This window comes from Glycine soja, chromosome 8, assembly GCF_004193775.1.
Source record: "Glycine soja cultivar W05 chromosome 8, ASM419377v2, whole genome shotgun sequence".
Lineage (NCBI taxonomy): Eukaryota > Viridiplantae > Streptophyta > Magnoliopsida > Fabales > Fabaceae > Glycine > Glycine soja.
The window spans coordinates 152,858-173,947 of NC_041009.1; the positions used below are offsets into that span (position 1 = coordinate 152,858).

The window sequence follows — 21,090 nt, forward strand, 5'->3', positions numbered from 1 at the left end:
GGCATTGTTCTGGACAAAAGGAGATTGTCTAATGCATTTTTTGGAGACAAAAGCCACTTTGGGAGCTATTCTTCTTCCATGTTTTTCATTTTCTTTGTTTCTTCTTCTTGGTTTGGGTCTCAGATAGTCATGAGAGGCTAACTTATCCATTGTTGGGAGCATGTATACCAAAAACTCTTTAATGTAATGATCTCTACTTTCACTCTAATGTTATTTCAATATTATTTCTTCCTTTCTATACTTATTGTTTTGTTTATGGTTTGGTAACCCATATACATGTATGTTATCCTGTTTTACACTAAGAACTTGAAAAAACTTCTAATAACCCATATCTAGGGATGAAATGATATTGGTTAACCTTATTTATGCACATTTATTCTTAAAGTTATTCAGTTGAACTTACTAAGGGAGAGTGAAATCAAGTGACTTATGCTATTTCACATGAGAGATCATGGTTAAGATAGATTAATCAGTGAAAATCATAGTTGAAATAGCTTTAAATATTGAAATCTACACAAGACACTCATACCAGACACTCAATCTCTTGAATACTTAGAATCAGTTTCACTTTTACCGTGACCTAGTGTAAGCGTCTGCAACGTGCACATGTCACTATCATCTTCTGATACGGTGCACATGTGTAAGTAACTATCAAACCAACGTGAAGTACGTTTATAACTTTTGTATTTATTTATTTTTGTTGTAAGTGATACAATAGGTACATTAATTTTCTTTTAGTGATCATCAGGATTTGGAATGGATATAGATATTAGTAACAGAGATATATAGTTATGTGTTTGACAGATAATTTGGTGAGGAATTAAAAGTTAGTAACAGGAAGTTTCTTAAACTTTGTAAACAATCATGTTGAAAGAGTCGCCGAGACGAAGAATCAAAAATATAAGTGAATACTGATTTGTCTAGTTCAAACTTCAACTCTTCTTTTTCATCTTCTTCGTATCCATGTCCATATATAGCTACTCTTATTAATTTTATTGATTTGTCTTGTTGAACTTTGTGGTTTTCATAGAGTAATTTGTTGAAGAATCATTTTCATATCATCTCAATCTGTACCTAGGTGTGACTTCTGTCATTTTTCTTCTTCTTAATTTTGATTCTTAAACAGCTGGAAATGTTGTTTGCTCGTGGGGGCGAGTAGAGGATGGACAGTTAGGCCATGGTGACACTGATGATCGACTTTTGCCTACAAAACTGAGTGCATTGGATGGCCAAGACATAATATGTGTTACTTGTGGAGCTGATCATACTATGGCACGTTCTGAGTCTGGCAGGGATGTATATAGTTGGGGATGGTACTATGCTCTCCATCTTAACTATCTTTTGGCTAGTATGTTTTTCCATAAATAAAATCTCATTACTCTGGCTTTTGGTTTAGAATGCGACCACACAGGTATATGTATGTTCTGATTTAGTGTTGGATTCAGCTTCAAGAAAGTAATATCTAGTTTAATCGGCAAATTAGTTAGTATGCTCTAATCAATAATATGTATACAAATGTTTTTTCATTACATCATGAAGGTGGAGTAGTTGACCTTGTTTCTTTCAAATGCAAGTTTGATTTGGGAATCAATAATTTGTTAGTATGAAAATTGAACAACTAGTTTGATTTGGTTGCTAGGAAAAAACTTATATCTTAACATTGTTGGGCACATCATTTAGTGTTATTTTCAGTTACCCGGAAATTTCTGAGACATTTTTATTCACATCAAAAGCAATATTTTGAAATGTGGTTTACCTAACTTATTAGTGATTCTGTTACGTAGTGATAAGGAACCAAAGGCAGCAGCAGGGAACATATTCATGAAGCTAGAAGCAAGGGTGCAAGCAGATGTGCAAGAAGTAAACAAGCCCAAAAGAAGAATTACGAAACCTTCGTACCTTAAGGATTTCGTATGAGCAGCGTGGCCATGCGGTAGTATAATCTTGCTAGAATAAGCTTTGTCTGCCAATAGGGGACAAAGATAACAAACTCTGTTATTTGTAATATTCCTGCAAGCTAAAGGACAAATTCAGTTATTAGAAAGCAGTATAAATAACCTTGTAAATAAAGCAAGAGCAATGAGAAATATAGAAGCACTTCCTTTACTCTTCTTATTCTTCTTCCTCATGGAGGCCCTTGTCCTCGAAACCAGTTTCTGAATTGCAGACCCGTAACAGATTCTGATATCTTTTTAAGTTCTCAAGTAGATCGTATTATGGCTTTCCAGAGGTGACTTTGGAAGGTTGGGCCATGGTGATCATAGTGACATGCTCATTCCACATCCCATTAAAGCATCTTTTTCATGCACTAATAGCTGTTCCCAGACTTTGTAGCTCGTGCTGATTCTTTGTCCCCATCTTTTTACTTTCATTTCATTCTGTCTTGTATGTTTCCTAAGAGAATATTTGAAGAGGATCTTTGACATTAATTGGAGCATTAAGAGGTTGCTTTATAATGTCCATTTGATTTTAGGGGCACGCTCTTGCTGAGTTGAATCTTTTCTTACTGAAGTAACTATTAAAGCATTTCCTACCCAAGTTCTCCTTTTATGGATTGGCTCTGCTACGTTGGCCATGGTTCATGCATTTAGTATAGTTCCAACTCTTATATATCCTGAATAACACCTAATTTGACATTCTATTTCAGATATAGCAATATTAAAATCCTTTGTTTGTTCTGGAAGGCTAAAAGGCGGAATATATTTGTTCTTTGCAACATAATCCTAGATGTAGGTTCTGGTTACAGGTCTTTTGTTTCAGCAGAAAGAAAAATGTTTTTTAATTCTCATTTCCTGTGTGACATATTGCATTGTATATGTGTCTTCTTTACATGGCAGAGAACTTATGTTCCTTTCCATTTTTTTATGTCCTGCATTACTAGTCAGACATCAAATAATTTCTCAATGTTTAGTTTTAATATTATTTTGTACTTTTTTTACTAAAACTATTGCTGTATTATTTTTCTGTTACAATTGAAGTTAGGGACGTAATCAAAATGGTGAACTTGGACTTGGAACCACAGAGGACTCTCTTCTGCCACAAAAAATTCAAAAATTTGAGGTACTCTTTTCAGAACTGAGTCCAGGTTATCTTTAATAAATAATCCAGTTTAAAAAAAATTGTTTTTAATAGTACTCAATGAAGCTAGAAAGCATTGAACTGTTCTCAAAGTTGCTGACAAAAAAATTCTAACTGATTAGTGCGCTTAGTTATACATAGCAAGGCAAATTGTTACAGAATTATATCTTTTACATGAAAATGTGCAAAAAAACTAGGAGAAGTATCATCCTTTTAATATCATGACTATTTTTCAAATGAAATATACTGTGCTTGCTCTTTGAAGTTTAAGAAATTTCAGAAACCATGAGGTTAGTAAGATTATTTTTTATTTTTTCGAGAAGGAGAAAGTTGGAAATACATTCAAAAAGGTGGAACTGAATGCCATGGTAATTAACCAACCCATCATCTGATCTTCATTCATTAAAAGAAAGCATGATTAACAGTTTTGTACAAGCAAAGGGGTAATCAGGTAATCTTTCTCCTTGCTAACTCCTCCTCCAAGGTCTTCTCTTCTGGTGATTGGTGCTCGACAGTAAAAGGAAGGGAGTAGTAAGTGCCAAAGGCACTCCAGCACTCAAGTCAGAGCAATAAACAAGTATTAATATACTGTGAACAATCTTACCTCGATATTCGCATGACTATTTATACATATTTGAATGGACCCTTGGACCTATGCGCCTTGGTATATCATTACCATTTTAGATAATGCTCTAGTAATTGTCATTAAGGTTTCTGTTAATAGCCCAATGATTTTTACATAAATAACCCTAATGCCTTTGTGGTCATGATTCTTCATCTTTGGGTATTCGCGTTCTCAGCTAGGCCGTACCAATCCCCATGCTGAGTCCCTAGTCAAGGATCAAAGTAGTCTTCAGGGGTGTTCGGATATTTGGCTAGGCCGAGTGCTGACCACCATGCTAAGTACCCTAATGCTTTTCACGTGTTTTTTATTTGACCAGTTGGTATGTCCCCGTGTTCGGACATGGCAACTGGCTGAATACAAATATTCAGGTATTTGGCTGTACTAAGTGCCTGAATACTTGTGTGCTTTGCGGGTATTTTTATGATGCGTATTCGAGTACTTGGTTCAGCCAAGTACCTGAATATTCTTGAGGGATGGCTTGAGCTGACGAGTAACTAAAGACTTGTGTGTTTTGTGGATACTAGGCCAAGTACCTGAATACTTTTGAAGGATGACTTGCTTTGTTGTGTTGAAGGCCGAAGGGTATATACGGGCATTTCGTTAGTCCGAATACCCGTGCTATGTAAAAGTTTCAAGTATATATCCTCCAATTTGAACAAATGAAGGAGAAAAGGCAGCTAACATCAACAAAAACAACAGCAACAATTGCTCTCTTGTCAAGAAAGAGTTAATGTATGACTCATGACAATGACATGAACTTTTGTATTTTTGTAGGGAATACCTATCAAAATGGTTGCTGCCGGTGCTGAACATAGTGTAGCAATCACTGAAGATGGGAATTTGTATGGATGGGGTTGGGGCCGATATGGAAACTTGGGATTGGGTGACAAATGATCGTTTGCTCCTTGAGAAAGTGACTGTTGATGTATATATGTCCTCGAACTTACAAACTTACCATCTCAGGTTAGACCTTAATTATGATACTATAGTTTGGAAAAATATATTATGAGATTATATTTATTATTTGATTCCTGAAAAAACTAAACTTGCTATTAACTTAAGGGAAAAACTTAGATATAGTTACTTAGATACTTTTGGTGTTGTTCTCCAATTATGACAAGATGGTAGAAAGTACGTCATCCTAAACTTGCTTGTGTTAACTTCTAATATCATCCTAACTGAAAATTTACAGGGTGACAAGATGGCCATGGTTGCTTGTGGCTGGCGGCATACAAGATGTGTTTCATCTTCTGGTGGATTATACACAACTGGATGGGGCAAATACGGCCAGCTAGGACATGGGAATTTTGAGGATCATCTTGTGCCTCGCAAGGTTCAAGCCTTGAGTGACAAGTTCATTTCGCAGGTGGTCCTTCAAATTCATGCTTAGTTGGTGACCATTGGTTTCATTTAGATGTTTTGTCGTTTTTATTGCTTATAAATTTCTAAAATTTAACCAGGTTAATATAAACAAAACTGGGTCACACAAAGTATAGTAGTTATAGTTGGCATTTGTCTCTAATGTTTGTTAGGACTTCTTTCTGGTATCAGGTGGGTGGAGGCATAGTATGGCACTCACGTCTAGTGGAGAACTTTTGGGCTGGGGATGAAATAAGGTTGGCAATACTTTTTATTCTTCTCCTATTTTCATGATTCTTTTTGTATCATAACAACATGAAATACTTATGAACAGCTGAACACAACTCAAAGGATACAAATTAAATTCAAGGTTGGTTAACTAGGGAACACGCATGTGTGCATGTAGAAAAATATAGTAAACAATATTTGAAAATATTTTGAATAAAGGCCAGTTGAACCAAAGAGAAATAGGATACCTGAGATAAATTCCTAAAATGATAGAAATGAATTGTTTAGATTATTGCTCTCCCATGCAAGTGAACTTTCCCCATGATCAGGTACTTGAAACTGCAACAACCTTTTTCCTTTTTCTTCTTTTGGAAAATTCTTGACTTTGTATAATAATGACCATCTATTTTTATTTCTGCAAACTTTTATTTGGCTTGGTAGAAAGTACGTCAGATCTCATGCGGGTGGAGACACACGATTGCTGTTACTGAACGTGAGAATGTATATTCTTGGGGAAGAGGAGCAAATGGACAACTTTGGAATGGAGAAACCATAGACCCGTAATAGCGTTTGCATGTGCAAGTTATATACTATATGCATCACATAATTCACATTCAATGTCCACTTCAATGCTTTATCGGTTTCAAACATTAGCACTATGCAATTGGGATATTTTCTTTTATTTAGGTTTGAACTTCGAAGCTATTAATATGTTGGCAGTGTTAACTTCTTGATTCAAACAAGGCCTTTTTTCTGAACGCATTAATTGCTTCATTCTGATTTCTTAACTCATGCTATAAAATCCATTGGAAACAGAATTTAAAATCATCTATTTAGTCATCACATTCACTGGTGCTATATATCTGTTAGAATATGGATGGAGGATCTTTGGTGATGAAGTCCGTCTTGTGATTTTGGTCTTGGGTGATTTTACCACTCATGAAGTAGGTAGTCAAACTGTGAATGAACAAAGGAGCTTGTAAGGGGAGTTGGGAAAGTTAAAGTCTAGCTTGTTTAATGTAGCACAGGAAAAATTACTTTGTTAACTGTTAGAATAAGCTTAAATTATAATATTGGTTGAGACATCAACGAATCTTATTCTTTTCTTTCAATTTGTATTTTTAAGCTTGCCTATCAGAATATATGTTTGAATGTTCTTTTCCTTTTTCCTCCCTCAAAAAGTTGGTTGTGGTGGCCTAAGAGATAAAGTTGCTGATCTGCTTCATTAAGCAGAAGTAGTCTTCGGTAATGGGTGCATTTCATTACAAGGCTTGAATAATGATGTGATCTTTCTTGCATTTATAGCAATGTTCCAATGATTATTAAGGCCTTCAGTGTTGATGGATCTTCCGGGCAGCACATAGAATCCTCAAAACCTTATCCAACATCAGGTGCTGTTATTGTCTCATTTGTGATGTTTTCCTTTTCTTTTGTCATTACTGATGTATACGGTATACCAATTGACGACTAATGTAGAATTAGTTTTTTTTTCCTTAAAATAATTTAACAAGATTCTGGATGTTCTATTTTTTTCCCCCTTAAATAGGGAAATCCTTGTCCTCCATATCAAAGAGATATGCAATTGCTCCAGATGAAACTGTAAGTGTGTGTCTTGTTTTAATATTCACCACTCATGATTATTGGAGTTAAGGGGGGGTTTGATTTATTTTATATTTTTTTCCATTTTGGCCATTAATGTTTGCTTACATTTGAAACCTAGAAAGATATGGCTCACAATGTTATTTGACAAAGTCAGAGAGATAGATAGATATATTCATTAGAAACTTAGAACAACAGGTGTTTGCTGACTTGTCTCATGTTTGGTCTTTGATTTTTACATGTCGATAAAAAATTTATTCAATCAAAAGCAGTCTACATTTTGAATATAAACTCTTTCAAACACAAGAGAAGTTGATACAGTGACACAACTTAGTATGATTTGGCAGGCCTCAGGATCACAGCCTACTAATTCAGAAGGGGGAGATAGGCATGATACCAGTGTCCCTTAAAGTGATGTCAATTGATAACAACACAATAGTTAATGAGTTCAAGAGAATGATGTTCCAAGTAGGGAGAGCAACATGCACAAGAAGGAGCTGGGGATAAGGACGAGTATGTGCATAAGCAATATCAGTTCATGGGATGCGGTTATGTGAGAGCGTTAATTATGAGTTAGTGCATGTATCAGTTGTTATGATGAGTGATGAGTCGGTATGTTGGTTATGTTGGGTACTGTATGATCTTTGATAATATGGCTTGGAACATTTCTCTCATGATTTATATTAGTAATTAATATACACAATCATTCCCTATTTTGATAGATATGATGCAAGGACTAATCAAGGTTAATTTTATTTTTCATAATCATACATTAACAAGTTAATAAACTATAATTAAGCTTAAAAAATCAATTATTGGATCATTTTTTGACAAAAATAATTAAAAAATTAACTTATTAAATTATAAGAATTTGATAAAATTAATTGTTGATATAACTAAAAAGTATAAAAATAATTGAAAAATAATAAAATTATAATTTATTTAAAAAAAGATAAACAGGTTGATAAATATGTCAAGGATTAAAAGAAGAAAAAAATATAAAAAGTTAGAATTTAGTGTTTTAAAAATATTATTTTAAATAATGTTTTAAAAAATGTTAAAAATTATTTAAAAACTACTAAAATAATTTATTTATTGAATAATTAAATAAATTTTTTAGTAAAAAAAAGATTAAAAATTAATTGAAATGCGTTGGCGAATATATAACTTGTAGTCACATATTTGCTAGTTTAATTCCTGTGGTTGCCGCGAGGTTGTGCCTCCATGACCTTGCCACCTGGGAGTCTTTACTAGCTAAATTTCGCATGTCAATGGTGAATAGTTAATTAGCTGAATATTTCAATCTGATAGGAACTAGATGCGCTGCACAAAGCAGAACAAATTCTGATATTGTGGCAACTACCAAGTATATGATTGGTCAAATCATTAAAAGGTGACTTCATTACCTGAAGCATGTAAGAATTGCTTATATTCATAGAAAAAATGTTAAGTGTACATCCTATTTTCAAGTATGAAGAGATGGAAGGAAGGGATAGAAAGAAGGAAGAGGGAGAGAAAAAGAGAAAGCCAAAATGATAAAAGGTATGTAAAATTGATTTCGGTACTAAACCAAGCATGCCCTAAACAAAATAGATACTTAAAATAAAGTGGTTTGTGATATTTTTATTTTCAACAAAACACGTTATGAGACAAAATGAACCAGACATGGTAATGGAGTGAGGTGGGTACCGGTATTATCTTCCAAATCCCTTATCCCGACTCTCCAACATATTCTCATACCAATATTCGATATCCGACGAATTTAAGTTTATTGTTTCATCCCTATATACGTCAGGTATCGGGTATCCCGACCTGTCCCATACACAATTCAAATTAGAAAAATATTTTTTTTTTGTAAAAAAAATATTAAAAATTTGAATTTAGAAAAAATAAATTGATTATTAAACATTTATTTTTAACTACTTATATATCAATATTTATTATAGTGCGTGTGTCTACAGAAATAATTAAGAAAATAATATTAAATTATGTAAAAATTCTAAAATAAAATTAACTAGTAATAAAATTTTATGCTTTTTGATTAAAGTATGCAAAAATTCTAAAGATTTTAAGTGGCGGAACAGATTCGGGTTCGGGGTTTAGTAATCCCATATCCGTACCCGACTTTTGTTTATTGGAGAAAATCCAAACCCGAACTCATACCCGGTCAACTCGAGTATTACCTGTCAAAGTCGGAACGGATTCAGACGGATACCCACGAGTAGGGGTTTTCTTGTCATTCAAAATTTTTGAAAATATTTTTGTTGCAAAAATGAAATCCGGTCCTTGTTGGTCCGGAAGGATGATCAGTTGAATCCAAAACCTACGTGTATTCTCCTCTTGAGGAGTTACTTCCTCATTGGCCCAATAGACGAATACTCCTTTTTACGATTTCTGGGGGTTAAAATCCCCACAAGATGCAAAATAATTGTCACAAATTTTTAGTCCTTCTTCAGAGGTCTCAACCACCATAGCCAATAGCCAGAACAAACACACACAAAGCAGAACAAAACAATAAAGAAAGGATCTGGTCCAGGGAAGTAGAGGTCGCACATGGATCTGGTGGCGTTGAGGTCGACGGCAGAGAGGTGTGCGCGGTGACAAGGCTGATTGGTGCGGTGTGCGCGGTGACAAGGCTGATTGGTGCGGCGTGCGCGGTGATGGGGCTGGTTGGTGCAGTGCTTGCGCCAGAGGAGGTGGTGCAGGCGGTGACACGACGCAGAGGAGACGGGATGCTGATTGTGATGGCGGTGCGATGGTAAGGGGGTGTTGTTTGGGTGTGGATTTTTTTAGTAAAGTCCGGTTTCCTACAACATCCGATGGTAAGAGGAATTCTTGCCCAGTTATATTTTCATCCGATGTAAAAAGTTGAAAAATTTTACACCTCCCCCAACGGTCAACACGTAGGTTTGAATGTACCAATCTAGCTCCAGATCAAAATTTAACACATTTTGATTTTACAAGAACGAAAAATATATTAAATTTTTGTAAAATTAAATTATGAACAATTGGAAAAAAAAAACAAATTTTAACCTCTTTAAAATATGATTTACCATGCGCATCCAATAAAGTAATTGTTCTAGTTTCATACGTAAGAGGAATTACGTTTGAACCAAAAAACCAAATGGATGCTAATGGTTGTGGAGGTGGTTGACACGTCTAGGTGTTGGGTTACTACCTTCTTTGTTGATCTGCTGTGAAGTAATATCTAATGATCAATATGCTTGTTTGGTTATGGCTTCGTGTTGACCTCAAAAAGAGCAATAGGGTTCAAAAACCTTTCTTTAAATGGACTTTATTTTCTATGACGTTTGAACCAAGGGGGTTTCATGATTTGCATCGAAACTAACAAATCGAGATTGGTCACAATAAGTAGGTGTTCGTAGTTAGGTTATTCATAATTTTATAATCCGTTGGTTAGGTAATTTTTTTAATATAGTATTGGTACAAAGTCAAAAACAATGACTAATTTTTACCAAAAATTATGAGCACGTATTATATGAATATTATATGAATATTTTTTTCAACATAATTTATTTTACACCAAAGGTTAATCTGAGTTTCAACCCTAGACCACTTATTAAGAAACACACGTTACTTGGCACTTATGTCAACCATGATTGATTTTGTCCCTAATTATGTGACTATTTTTTAATTTTTAGATGTATTGATTACTTTTTCTCCTAAATGTCCTTACTTAATTATTCTCTCCAAAAGTTAATGATAAGTAATTAAGTGAATAAAGAGATATGAAAAAATAATTTTGGAATAATGATACAAAAATTTGACATATATAATGCGATTAACTAAATTAATCACTTTTTAGGATAGTGAATAAGTTGAAATGGTCATATAATTAAGAATAAAGAGAGTATAATCTAAATACCTAACCATAGTTTCATATTATTTTTCACATATAAAGTTTTTAATCTTTAATTTGTGAACTATGTTTTGTTTTAAAATTAAACTAGTTATACATTAAATAACTACTAACTAGTAAACAAAAAAATTGGAATATTAACAACACTAACACTCTCTCTATTATTGACTACAATTGGCTAAAATTTATTAATTTTAGTGGATCTCACTTTTATATCAAGAGATAAAATTATTAAATGGGAAATACAATTCATCCAAGGTTAATTGACCTCATAAGTGGTGGGTGAAGTTGTCATCAAAACCTCAACATTTCCAACCTTAACCTCCTTGACCTTACATGAAATTTACATCCATCAGTGACCTTTCGTACCCTGATATTCTTTTTATTAGTTCATTCTCCAACCTCATCTGGACAATCTACTTCTATCTCTTCTTTCCCAAACCTCATTGCAATCAACTTCGACATTTGTAGCTATTGTCTTGCCATTTTTTTTTTCAATAATATATACCCTACGATGAATTTCACCAATGTTGAATTTAGATTATAACATATATTGTGATTTTGTTTCTCTTTACATGTACAATGTATGCTATAATCTAAATTCAACATTGACACACCAACATTGAACATTAGCACTATTATAATTAATCCAATGAAACTACGATAATTAACTAAGATATATTATTTGGGATTGGCATAATCAATAATGCCAATGTTACTATAGTCAAATTCCTTTCAATTGCAATGGGAATGATACATAAGTGTGAATAACTATGTTGAATGCTTAATAAAGATATTCTAATAAATATCACATTATTATATTTTTGTTGTTGATTGTTCATCGGCCAATATTTAAGATAAACTATTGTCATATAACTCAAGTGGTTGTGCGCTTTATCACATAGGATATCAAACAAGTCCTTAACAAGAGTAACATAATTTTGATTTGAAACGAACTTAACTGAAAACTCTCTTAATTAAAATTTATGGTGTAAGTATTGTGGATAAAAAATATAATTGAGAGATGAAATTCCATTAATTTTTTTATCCGTAAGAGTTGATAATAAATATAAAAAAAAATTTACAATAACTCATGCATTTTACTCAATCCGTGAGTAAATTTTTATTTTTATTAAGAGAAAGCCTTTATAAACTGTTATAAGTAATAAGATTGATTCTTTGATAAGATTACTTATCACAAAGATAATAAAATACTTGAGACTTGAAAAAAATAATTAAAGCCAAAACAAGCAATTATATTTCAAATATATCCTAGTTCACCAAGCATGCAAAAGTAGAAGAAATGAATAAATAATAAATGGAAGAAAAAGTAAAAGGTCCCAGTAAGGGGGAATTGATGTCTTAATAGTTAAACATGATTGAACAGAAAAAAGAAAAAGAAGAATTTAAACAAGGTGAATCGGTCTTGGCAAATTCTCCAATTCGGCAAAAGGAGGGAGGAATCGCAACCCAACCACCATTGTTCCCCTTCGCATGCTCTTTCCATCGCACCACCACACCATTCCCCTGCACCCTCACACACCAGATCCAACGATGAACGATTTCGATGGCCTCTTCACCTCCGATTTCGGCCTCAAACCCCAGGGCAAATCCGCGCCAATGGCTCCCCAATCCAAGGGATCTTCCAACTCCGCATCTCTCAACCTCGATTTCGGATCGCGATCCTCCTCCAACTTCGACGATCTCCTCGCCGGCGCCGGATCCGACAATCGCCGCTCCGATTCCCCCTTCGATTTGGATTCCATGTACGGCGGTCCCCCTGCCAGGTCCACCAACTCGCCGCCGCCTCCGGTCTACGACAAACCGGTGTACGACGATGACATTTTCGACGGTGTGCCGGGGCTGAAGAGCACCTCAAAGGTTAAATTCGATGATGTTTTCGCCACGACGACAGAGAGTGGTCGTGGCGCCGCGTTTGACGATCTTCTCGGCGGGTTTGGGAAGGAATCGAAGAGTTCGGATGGGAAGAGATCGGAGAAGGATGGGAAAGGTGTTTCCGATTTAGATGATTTGCTTGCTGGATTCGGACACAGTAGGTCATCGTCTGGTGGAAGGTATATATATGCGTCTGTGTGTGTTAACAGTGTGTGTTTTTGGTAACTAGCTTTTTTTTTTCAATTGACATTGTTCCGTAGGGGTATTCATGGTTTTGGACTTTTACTTAGTGCGCAAGAAATTATATGGTGTGTTTATAGCTCCTTACCATGTAAAGCTGTCAGAGAGAGCTGAAATTTTAGTGTTTTGTGGGAAAAATCTATTTGGCTTGTTAATCTGGAAACATTAGTGAGAAATGTGAAAAATGACTGGAAAATGAAGGAATTCCGGAAAGGTTACTGCGATTTGCAGATTCTAGAATTTTAAGCTTTCATCTAATGTGGAGAAACTCTCTGGATATGTTTGAGTTTTATATGCCTTATGTTAAGTTTTGTTTAAAAGGGAATAAAGTTGTTTTCAATTATTAATTGTGGTTGAGCTTCATTAAGGAATCCGGTGATTTTGGAGTAGTCAATGGTTTAATAACTAGGTTTAAATTTGCCTGGAGAAAGCAAATCATTGGCAATAATAATTTTCCTGAAATTTGAATTGACTGTGTCTATGCAAGATCATCTAGTTACATAATTTCTCCCCATTGATCTTCATTGAAAGCTTTCTACTGTTTTTTGCCCCATTGGGTATAAAAGTTTATCACCACTGTATACTGAACATGTTGGAAAGTATTATCTATCGACTCACTATTGTTGCAACTAAACAAGAAATTGTAAACCCCAACCCTGATTTAGTCCTCTAAAGTCGTCAATGGATTTTTGTTTGAATTTTGAACTTTCTGGCCCCTCTAAAATTGATATTAGTTGTTTGGAACTTGGAGAGAGCTATTCTGGCATTAGGTCTATACTTTATTTATAGTACTGACTTGTAGATGGAACTGGAGGTGGTGGTGCTGTTTTGGTGGGGGAGGGGTTATCTTCCTCAGTTCCTCTATGTATTTCATATGTCGATGTATTGCAAATTGTGTTCGGGAGCAAAGATTCATATGAATCTTAAGTTTTGGTTTGCGTGATATCAGTCTGTTAGGTAATCTATCTGGCAGATATTTAATTGTGCATAGCACAGTTTGAATGAAAAGGTTTAGTAACTTTTGTTATGCTTTTCTTTAGTTTGGAAACTGAACAAACTGAAAGTACTATCAAAGAGGACCAACGAGGTGATTTCTTTAGTGGTTATTTAATTATTTATTTTTGTGTACAGCCAGTAAATTGGGTCAACTTAAGTTACGCTTTGTAATACGAGAGTTTGAGTAATTGTTGTCAAACCTTAAACTTAAATTGCTTCAAGAGTTTGAGAATGTCAGGCACCCTGTAAAGATTAACTTTAACATTTTTTGTTTCTAGATCAAGGGTTATCCTTCCATTAGAAATAACTTTTGAGGTGCCAGGTGATAATTTTCATTTGTTGTGCATTTTTATTTCTACAAAGTGAATTCTTCATTTTATCTGGTTGATGATGTGTAACAGGTCTACCACGATGAAAGAAAATTAAGTTATTTTTCTCCTGAGGATGCTTTGTCCATTTGTCCAATAGGAGCTAGGAGTTGAAAGTCTTAAAATTTTGTTGTTGCTAAGCATCTCATTTGGTTAGACAGAAAAAAGAGAATGTGAATAGCGGAAGGAGGAATCCCATCCAGTACTATTATTACTATTTACTACTACTACTTCAACTAACAAAAGCCTTTTCCCACTACTATTGTTATATGAATTTGATGTGGTAAAAGGAAAGTGGAGGGGATGGTCCATTCTTGGGAACCAATTTTATGTCAACTCTGGTCCTTGTGAAGTAGGACAGAATGAGGGCTAAAAGGGATAAGTTGTAATTTTAATTTGTGAACATGTGATTGTATGTGCATAAAATAAATCAATGTAAAAAGCAGAAACACATTTATAGACATTTCTTTTATTAATTTATTTTATTTATGGCACAAAGTGCATATCTATTAAATGATTTCTGTTCTTTTCATTCTTTCCTATTTGATAGGGGCCACTACTTGATCATTGTTGTTCCCTTTCCTTTTAACTGTCCTGACAAACTCTGTTGTTTTTTATGCTGGTACATGCGCCATTTCATTTTGTTGAGGATAAATTTCTGCTTCGTAGTTTACACTGTACATATATAAAATACATCATGCTATGAACATATATGACAATTAAAATTTTAAATTAAAAAGGTGTATGCAACTTGGGAAAAAACGTCTCATGTCTTTCTCCTCTATTTTATTTTATGAATGATAAATATGTTTTTAAAAGTTGTAGTGAGTATGAATGCGAGTAACATGATAGCCCAACTAACAATGCTCTAAGAGTGGAAAAAAATGAGAATAAGATGTAATATCAAAGATACATTTGTAATCTTTTTAAAGGAAAATGTGTTAAAAAGTTCTTTGTTTCTTTTGTGAAATAAGCCTATATCAATTTAAAATGTTTTCTATGAACATTGTGTCTTATTCTTATATCTTCTGTGAGTCTCCCAATCAATGTCTACAGAATATTATTGTCAGATAAGTGGAATGAACAACTTGATACTTTTCTATACTTATCTTTGATGACTGATTCGTAGATATTGTTTATTTTGTGAATGGTTGATGTATCATAATCTTTTTTATATTTTGCTATCAACAGGCACACTCCTGATATCGGTTTATCCTCGGAACCAACTGCCAGTGCATCTAAAACAACCCCCACTTCAGCAGAAGACCCTTTCAAAGTATTTGAATCAGCTTCAGCCCCAGTGGATTCATCTGCAGGCCACTTTATGGACCCATTGGAGGAAATTAGTAAATTTAGTAGTTCCAGAAGCACAAAAAATGATAGTTCTTCAACTTCAAATGGCAAAGTATATGAAGATATTGATCCTTTTGATGGTCTTGGAAAATCTGCACCAGCTTTCTCATCAGAGAGAAATAGCAGGAAGGGTAGCAGTTCCCCAAGGTTGAATACAAGCACAAGTTGGACTGGAGATAAAGAACCAGTTGATAAAATATCTGGGAGGAGTCCTGAGAGGCACACACAAAACAAGATTCCTGTTGAAAATGATCGAGAATTTCCACATGTCCCATTTCACATGCCTACCTATTCATCTGATTCTGATAAACCAGTTGGCCCAAGGCCTACTTCCCCTCCATATGATAATGTGGATTTTAGACAAACCAATGTTCAGGCAGATATGTCTCCGAAATATGAAGATAACTTGGAACCAAGTGAGGATATATGGTTGACAGTATCAGAGATTCCTCTTTTTACACAACCAACTACTGCTCCACCACCTTCAAGACCCCCTCCTCCACGGCCAGTACATATTCCCAAGTCAGGAACAAGTTCACCAGCTTCTGCCAATGCTAGAAAGAAGACTAATGAATTTTCTTCTTTTCCTGGCTCTACCCGATTCGCTCAGGGTCCTAAGTCTGCTCCAGCTGCTGAAAGGGTACCCCCTTCATCTCAGTTTGATGAACTTGATGATTTTGCAATGGGCAGAAGTCGTGGTAATGATAATGAGAGTGCAAATGGTTTTCTTCCTGATGAAGAATTAGAGATGAACTCTGCTGCTGCGGCTATGAAGGAGGCAATGGATAGAGCCGAAGCCAAGTTCAGGCATGCAAAGGAAGTTAGGGAGAGAGAGTATTCAAAGGCTGCTAGGAGTAAAGAAGCTGTGCAAATGGAAAAAGATGAGAGAACTGTGCTAGAGGAGCGAGAAAACCAGGAAAGGTTAGACCGTGAACGGCAGCAAAAGGAGAGGGAAGAAAAGGAGCAGAGAAGACTTATGAAAGAAAGGGAGGAGAAAGAAAGAGAACAACAGCGACTTGAGAGGGAAAGGGCAAGACAGGCTGTAGAGAGAGCTACTAGAGAAGCACGTGAAAGAGCAGCTGCTGAAGCACGCCAAAGAGCTGAGAGGGCTGCTGTTGAGAAAGTTAACGCTGAAGCTCGAGGACGTGCTGAAAGAGCTGCAGTGCAAAGGGCACAAGCTGAAGCTCGAGAAAGGGCTGCTGCAGAGGCGAAGGAAAGAGCTGAAAAAGCTGCTGCAGAGGCAAAGGAGAGGGAAACACGGGAAAGAGCTACAGCTGCAAGGGCTGAAGCAGAAGCACGAGTTAAAGCAGAACGTGCCTCCGTAGAAAGGGCTGCTGCCGAGGCCCGAGAAAGGGCAGCAGCTGCTGCAAGGATGAACCAACAAAAGAATGAAAATGATCTTGAATCCTTCTTTGGCATGGGTGCACGAGCTAGCAGTGTTCCAAGGCCTCCTAGGGCTAACTCTTCAGTGAGGACTTTTTTTTAATCTATAGTTCTATACTAACATATAATGGCCAAAACTTGGCTTCTGCATTTGGTGTGTTGCCATCTTGCAAACTTAACCTTTGTTTTTTTTTTAATACACACATATTTATAATAACATGGGTACAAGGGGTACCCAAACCATTTTACAAAAAGAAAGCGCCAAAAATCATCCCTCAAAAAAACTTGTATCAAACAATGCTTATTCTGTATTTATAAATGTAACAAACAGCATAAAATAGAATAACCATTTCAACTTAGAGGATAAGCTTAGGCCATCCTATACTAAACCTGCCTAATGTAAAAGCACAATCATTAAAATTAACCTTGTAAAAAAGCAGGAAGTTATAGTTAGTGAGTAGTTATTTTATTCTTACCTTTTTAAATTCTAAATAAATGTGATTTTTTAAAATGACAAGTGGATATTTATGTAGTCTTTTAAAAATTTAAAACTATTTAGTACTACCTTTGTTCCTTTTTATAAGAAACAAGTTAGTGTATTTTATACTATAACTTGTTTCATATAATAAGGAACGGAGGTAGTATTAAATTAAAATAAAAAGGTGACATTGACATGCAGGTTAACACTAGAATAATTCTATTTGAAAATTTATTGCTAATTTTCTGAACCTGGATGTTTTCAGGACAATGTTTTTGAATCCCAATTTCAGTCCGATGTAACAAGGAAATCTACAAGTGCATCTACAAGTATGAAGAAAGCATCATCTTCCACTAATATTGTTGATGATCTTTCCTCAATTTTTGGAGGTAGCTTTGTGTTTTCAATATATTTTTTTTACTGTAGTGATTTGCGTGTTTTTTTCATTGCTTACTTGGATCTTTTTCTCCTTTCTCTTTTATGGTTTGAAGCTGCTCCAACATCTGGAGAGTTTCAGGAAGTTGAAGGGGAAACTGAAGAAAGGCGACGAGCCAGGTTGGAGCGCCACCACAGGACTAAGGAGCGTGCTGTATGTATTATTGCATTACTATATTTGTTTCCTTAATTTGATTTCGTCATTAAATTTATGTGGAAGTTTCAAGTGTATCTTCTCATACAAAATTGTTTCACTATGTTATGACCATTGCCATTTTATTCTAGGCTAAAGCATTGGCGGAGAAGAATCAGCGGGACTTACAAACTCAAAGAGAACAAGCTGAGAGACATGTAAGTAGTTTTTTTTTTTTTTTGGTGATTGGGTTTCTGTTCATTTACTTGCAAAAGCTGCATCTACACAATCTATTCATTCCCCTTCATCCTTGTTCTGGCTAACAAACTGTTTTGTGAAAACCAATAATAAAAGTTTGCATTTATTTTTAATATCCTTTATTTTTGTTATCTAATTTTCTGTGCACTGATTTCAGAGGCTTGCCGAAACACTGGATTTTGAAATTAAGCGCTGGGCTGCAGGAAAAGAGGGGAATTTACGAGCTTTGCTTTCCACCTTACAATATGTATGTACTTAGTAGACACACTTTGGTTAATCTCACAATTTTTTCTATCCATATCCATATGGTGCCTGGAAGTATGTAAGCATAAATTATATCTTTATGTCTTCTCTTTGAATTCTTAAGTTCCTATTTTAATGTATTATTGCATGGTGGGATTTTTGTGTTTTTGCATATATTTTCTCAGATCATCGGTCTACTACCCTAGGGCTAGTTGTGAATAGGTGTGCTGATTCTAACACTGTAATACTGATTGTATGGGTTTGAATTGCTCCTCATAGGGTGCAACCATTATATTTATTTCATGAAATGGATATTATTCATCGTAGCAAATTCTGATCAGATATTAGCTAGCAGAAGACCATGTTCTTGGGAAACAATTTTAATTTTGAAAAGATTGTTAGGATGTACTCATAATTCAATTGCAATCAATCCAGATTCCAGAGGAAAGGAGAGTCAGAGGAACTTGTTTCCATAAAAGTTCCTTAATTTTGAATTTTGAAGCAGTGAAAGCAGTCCCTTAATTTATGGTGTTATTGTTTTTGTTACAGAATCCGTATCAATTATATTAACTTGCTTCCTTTATGATTGACGATCAGGTACTGTGGCCTGAATGTGGTTGGCAGCCAGTTTCTTTAACTGATTTGATTACAGCTGCTGCTGTTAAAAAAGCCTATAGGAAAGCTACGTTGTGTATCCATCCTGATAAAGTGCAGCAGAAGGGTGCCAATCTACAGCAGAAATATGTTGCAGAGAAGGTGTTTGATCTACTCAAGGTATTTCTGGTCATTTTATGCAACTGTTATATGCTTTTTTAATAACTGCTTTATAAAGAATTTGTTCTTAGTAGCCAGTGACAACCAATGGGTTTCTGAATTTAGATTAAGTTACCCTTTTTATTAAGCAGGGTTTGATCTCATGATGCTTCTAATGTGCTATTTTTTTAAAAAAAAGAAAGTGTTGTGTTTTTTGTAGTTTTGGTGGTGTTCCCTATGCATACATTATTAGTTCATTACCCTAAAATTAGGTAGCTGCAGTTAGTAGTCAGTTATTTGCAGTTTCATCATCACTTAATAATTCTTCTCCCCTTTTCTTTTTGAATAAAATATGTAGAAAGTGACTTGACATGCACGTGGGTTTGTGTCAAGACTCGTATATTATATTGCTAAGTCCAGAATAGCCTTCATTTTTGCCTGAAAGTTTAATCATTTATTACAGGAAGCCTGGAATAAATTCAATTCTGAGGAGCTTTTCTAGCCTTTTGATACATTGATCTACTTCAAGGTAATTGGTTCAACGATTCTATTCGGAGGGGACCACAACCCTGTTTCATTACCTCCCTAATAGCATATTTGTTTTGATTGAAGTTACAATTCATCAATGGTGAAATACTGCTTCCTTGTCTGGCGTCTCTAAAATCTTCTTGGGTGTAATTGATATCCTTCGAGGGGTTCGTTGGGTTCTTCAAATGTTTATTAATGTAGCATGTTTTATTGATGTAAAATATCTTTTTGTGCTATCAATTTCATTATTCATTATCCCTGCCTAGTGAGGGCTCATGAGTCATCCTTTTTTTCCGGGTTCAAGAGAGGATCCACCCTGAAGTGGGTCCTGGGTGGCCCTCCTTTTATACTTGTGGTATGTATAGTAGGATGTCTTGAATACATATAACCATGGATTGACACCAAAAGCTGCAATTTATACATGGATCTTCGCACAAGCTTCTGCATTTTATACATTTAAATTTGTTTGTCATCAGCGGTGTTCCGTTGAGTTTGTTCAACTATTTTGTTTGATGCTGGGACGGCATAGTCTTTTAGTCTACTGATGAAAAACTTTTGTACGTTTTTTCATTTGTTCTTGAATAATTCTGTATATATTCAACTTTATTTCTATGTACATATTGCGGGTGGTGTATATAAGGCATGTCGAGTTAAGCTCTTGAAAGTTTCGACTTAGTTTGTATGAAGGTGTCAAACTTTGATTCATTTGGTTAAATGAGTCAAATTAAGGGCAAGTAAAGCTTCCACGTGGTCTGTATAATGATGTTATTAAAATTTGACTTATTTAGTTAAATAAGTCAAATATAAAGCTTGACTCGGATTTGATTTTTTTTATTTTTAAGAAATGAAGTTTGAGTAGTTTTTTCCTCTTATCAAATTTATCTTTTTAGTACTTAATGAATATCTGGATTCTGGATACAAATGAAAGAAGTAAAAATATAAAGTAAAAGAATCTTTTAAACATTATATTTATAATTGAAAATTGTTGTTATCATTATCCTTTCCTTTAATTTCTAAAATCGTAGTGTTTGTCATTGAGAGAAATGTTATACTAACACTATTTTATTGATCGTTTCTCTTGATTTAGTTATTTATCAATTAATTTTAACCACCGAAAGAATGTATAAGAAAGCATTGGCATAGTAGATACAAACAACTAAAATGGAATATTACTGGCCAAATGGAATTGTACAATATCGAAAAATTTAATTGTTCTAAATTTTGATCTAAACTCATTTATATAATTGAATTTAAATT

The 21,090-nt window shown here is 34.7% G+C and overlaps 1 protein-coding gene and 1 long non-coding RNA gene across 3 annotated transcripts; both read left to right on the plus strand.

Annotated features, from left to right (window-relative positions):
- Positions 1 to 1,013: 1,013 nt before the first annotated feature.
- On the plus strand, positions 1,014 to 2,115 carry LOC114424523. Its single transcript, XR_003669003.1, has 2 exons — positions 1,014 to 1,313; positions 1,785 to 2,115. It is a non-coding gene; the product is annotated as an uncharacterized LOC114424523 (long non-coding RNA).
- Positions 2,116 to 12,103: 9,988 nt separating this feature from the next.
- Positions 12,104 to 20,635, plus strand: LOC114420928 (auxilin-related protein 2-like). 2 transcript variants are annotated; one of them, XM_028386641.1, is made up of 9 exons: positions 12,104 to 12,844; positions 15,461 to 17,090; positions 17,749 to 17,872; positions 17,975 to 18,072; positions 18,204 to 18,269; positions 18,467 to 18,556; positions 19,150 to 19,326; positions 19,769 to 19,834; positions 19,918 to 20,635. In XM_028386641.1, exons 1-8 carry the CDS (start codon positions 12,264 to 12,266, stop codon positions 19,805 to 19,807), a joined length of 2,805 nt encoding a protein of 934 aa, XP_028242442.1. In that variant the 5' UTR covers positions 12,104 to 12,263; the 3' UTR covers positions 19,808 to 19,834; positions 19,918 to 20,635. The 2 variants fall into 2 exon arrangements, with proteins under 2 accessions (XP_028242442.1, XP_028242441.1); XM_028386640.1 differs by having other exon boundaries at positions 12,105 to 12,844; positions 19,769 to 20,635.
- Positions 20,636 to 21,090: the final 455 nt, after the last annotated feature.

Bases quoted from the DNA above. Each gene is read 5' to 3' on its own strand.
- LOC114420928 (XM_028386641.1), top strand. From the start codon at position 12,264: ATGCTCTTTCCATCGCACCACCACACCATTCCCCTGCACCCTCACACA. The intron at 18,270-18,466 runs GTAAGTAGTTTT...CACTGATTTCAG, and splicing joins GAGAACAAGCTGAGAGACAT to AGGCTTGCCGAAACACTGGA. The intron at 19,327-19,768 runs GTATTTCTGGTC...CATTTATTACAG, and splicing joins AGGTGTTTGATCTACTCAAG to GAAGCCTGGAATAAATTCAA.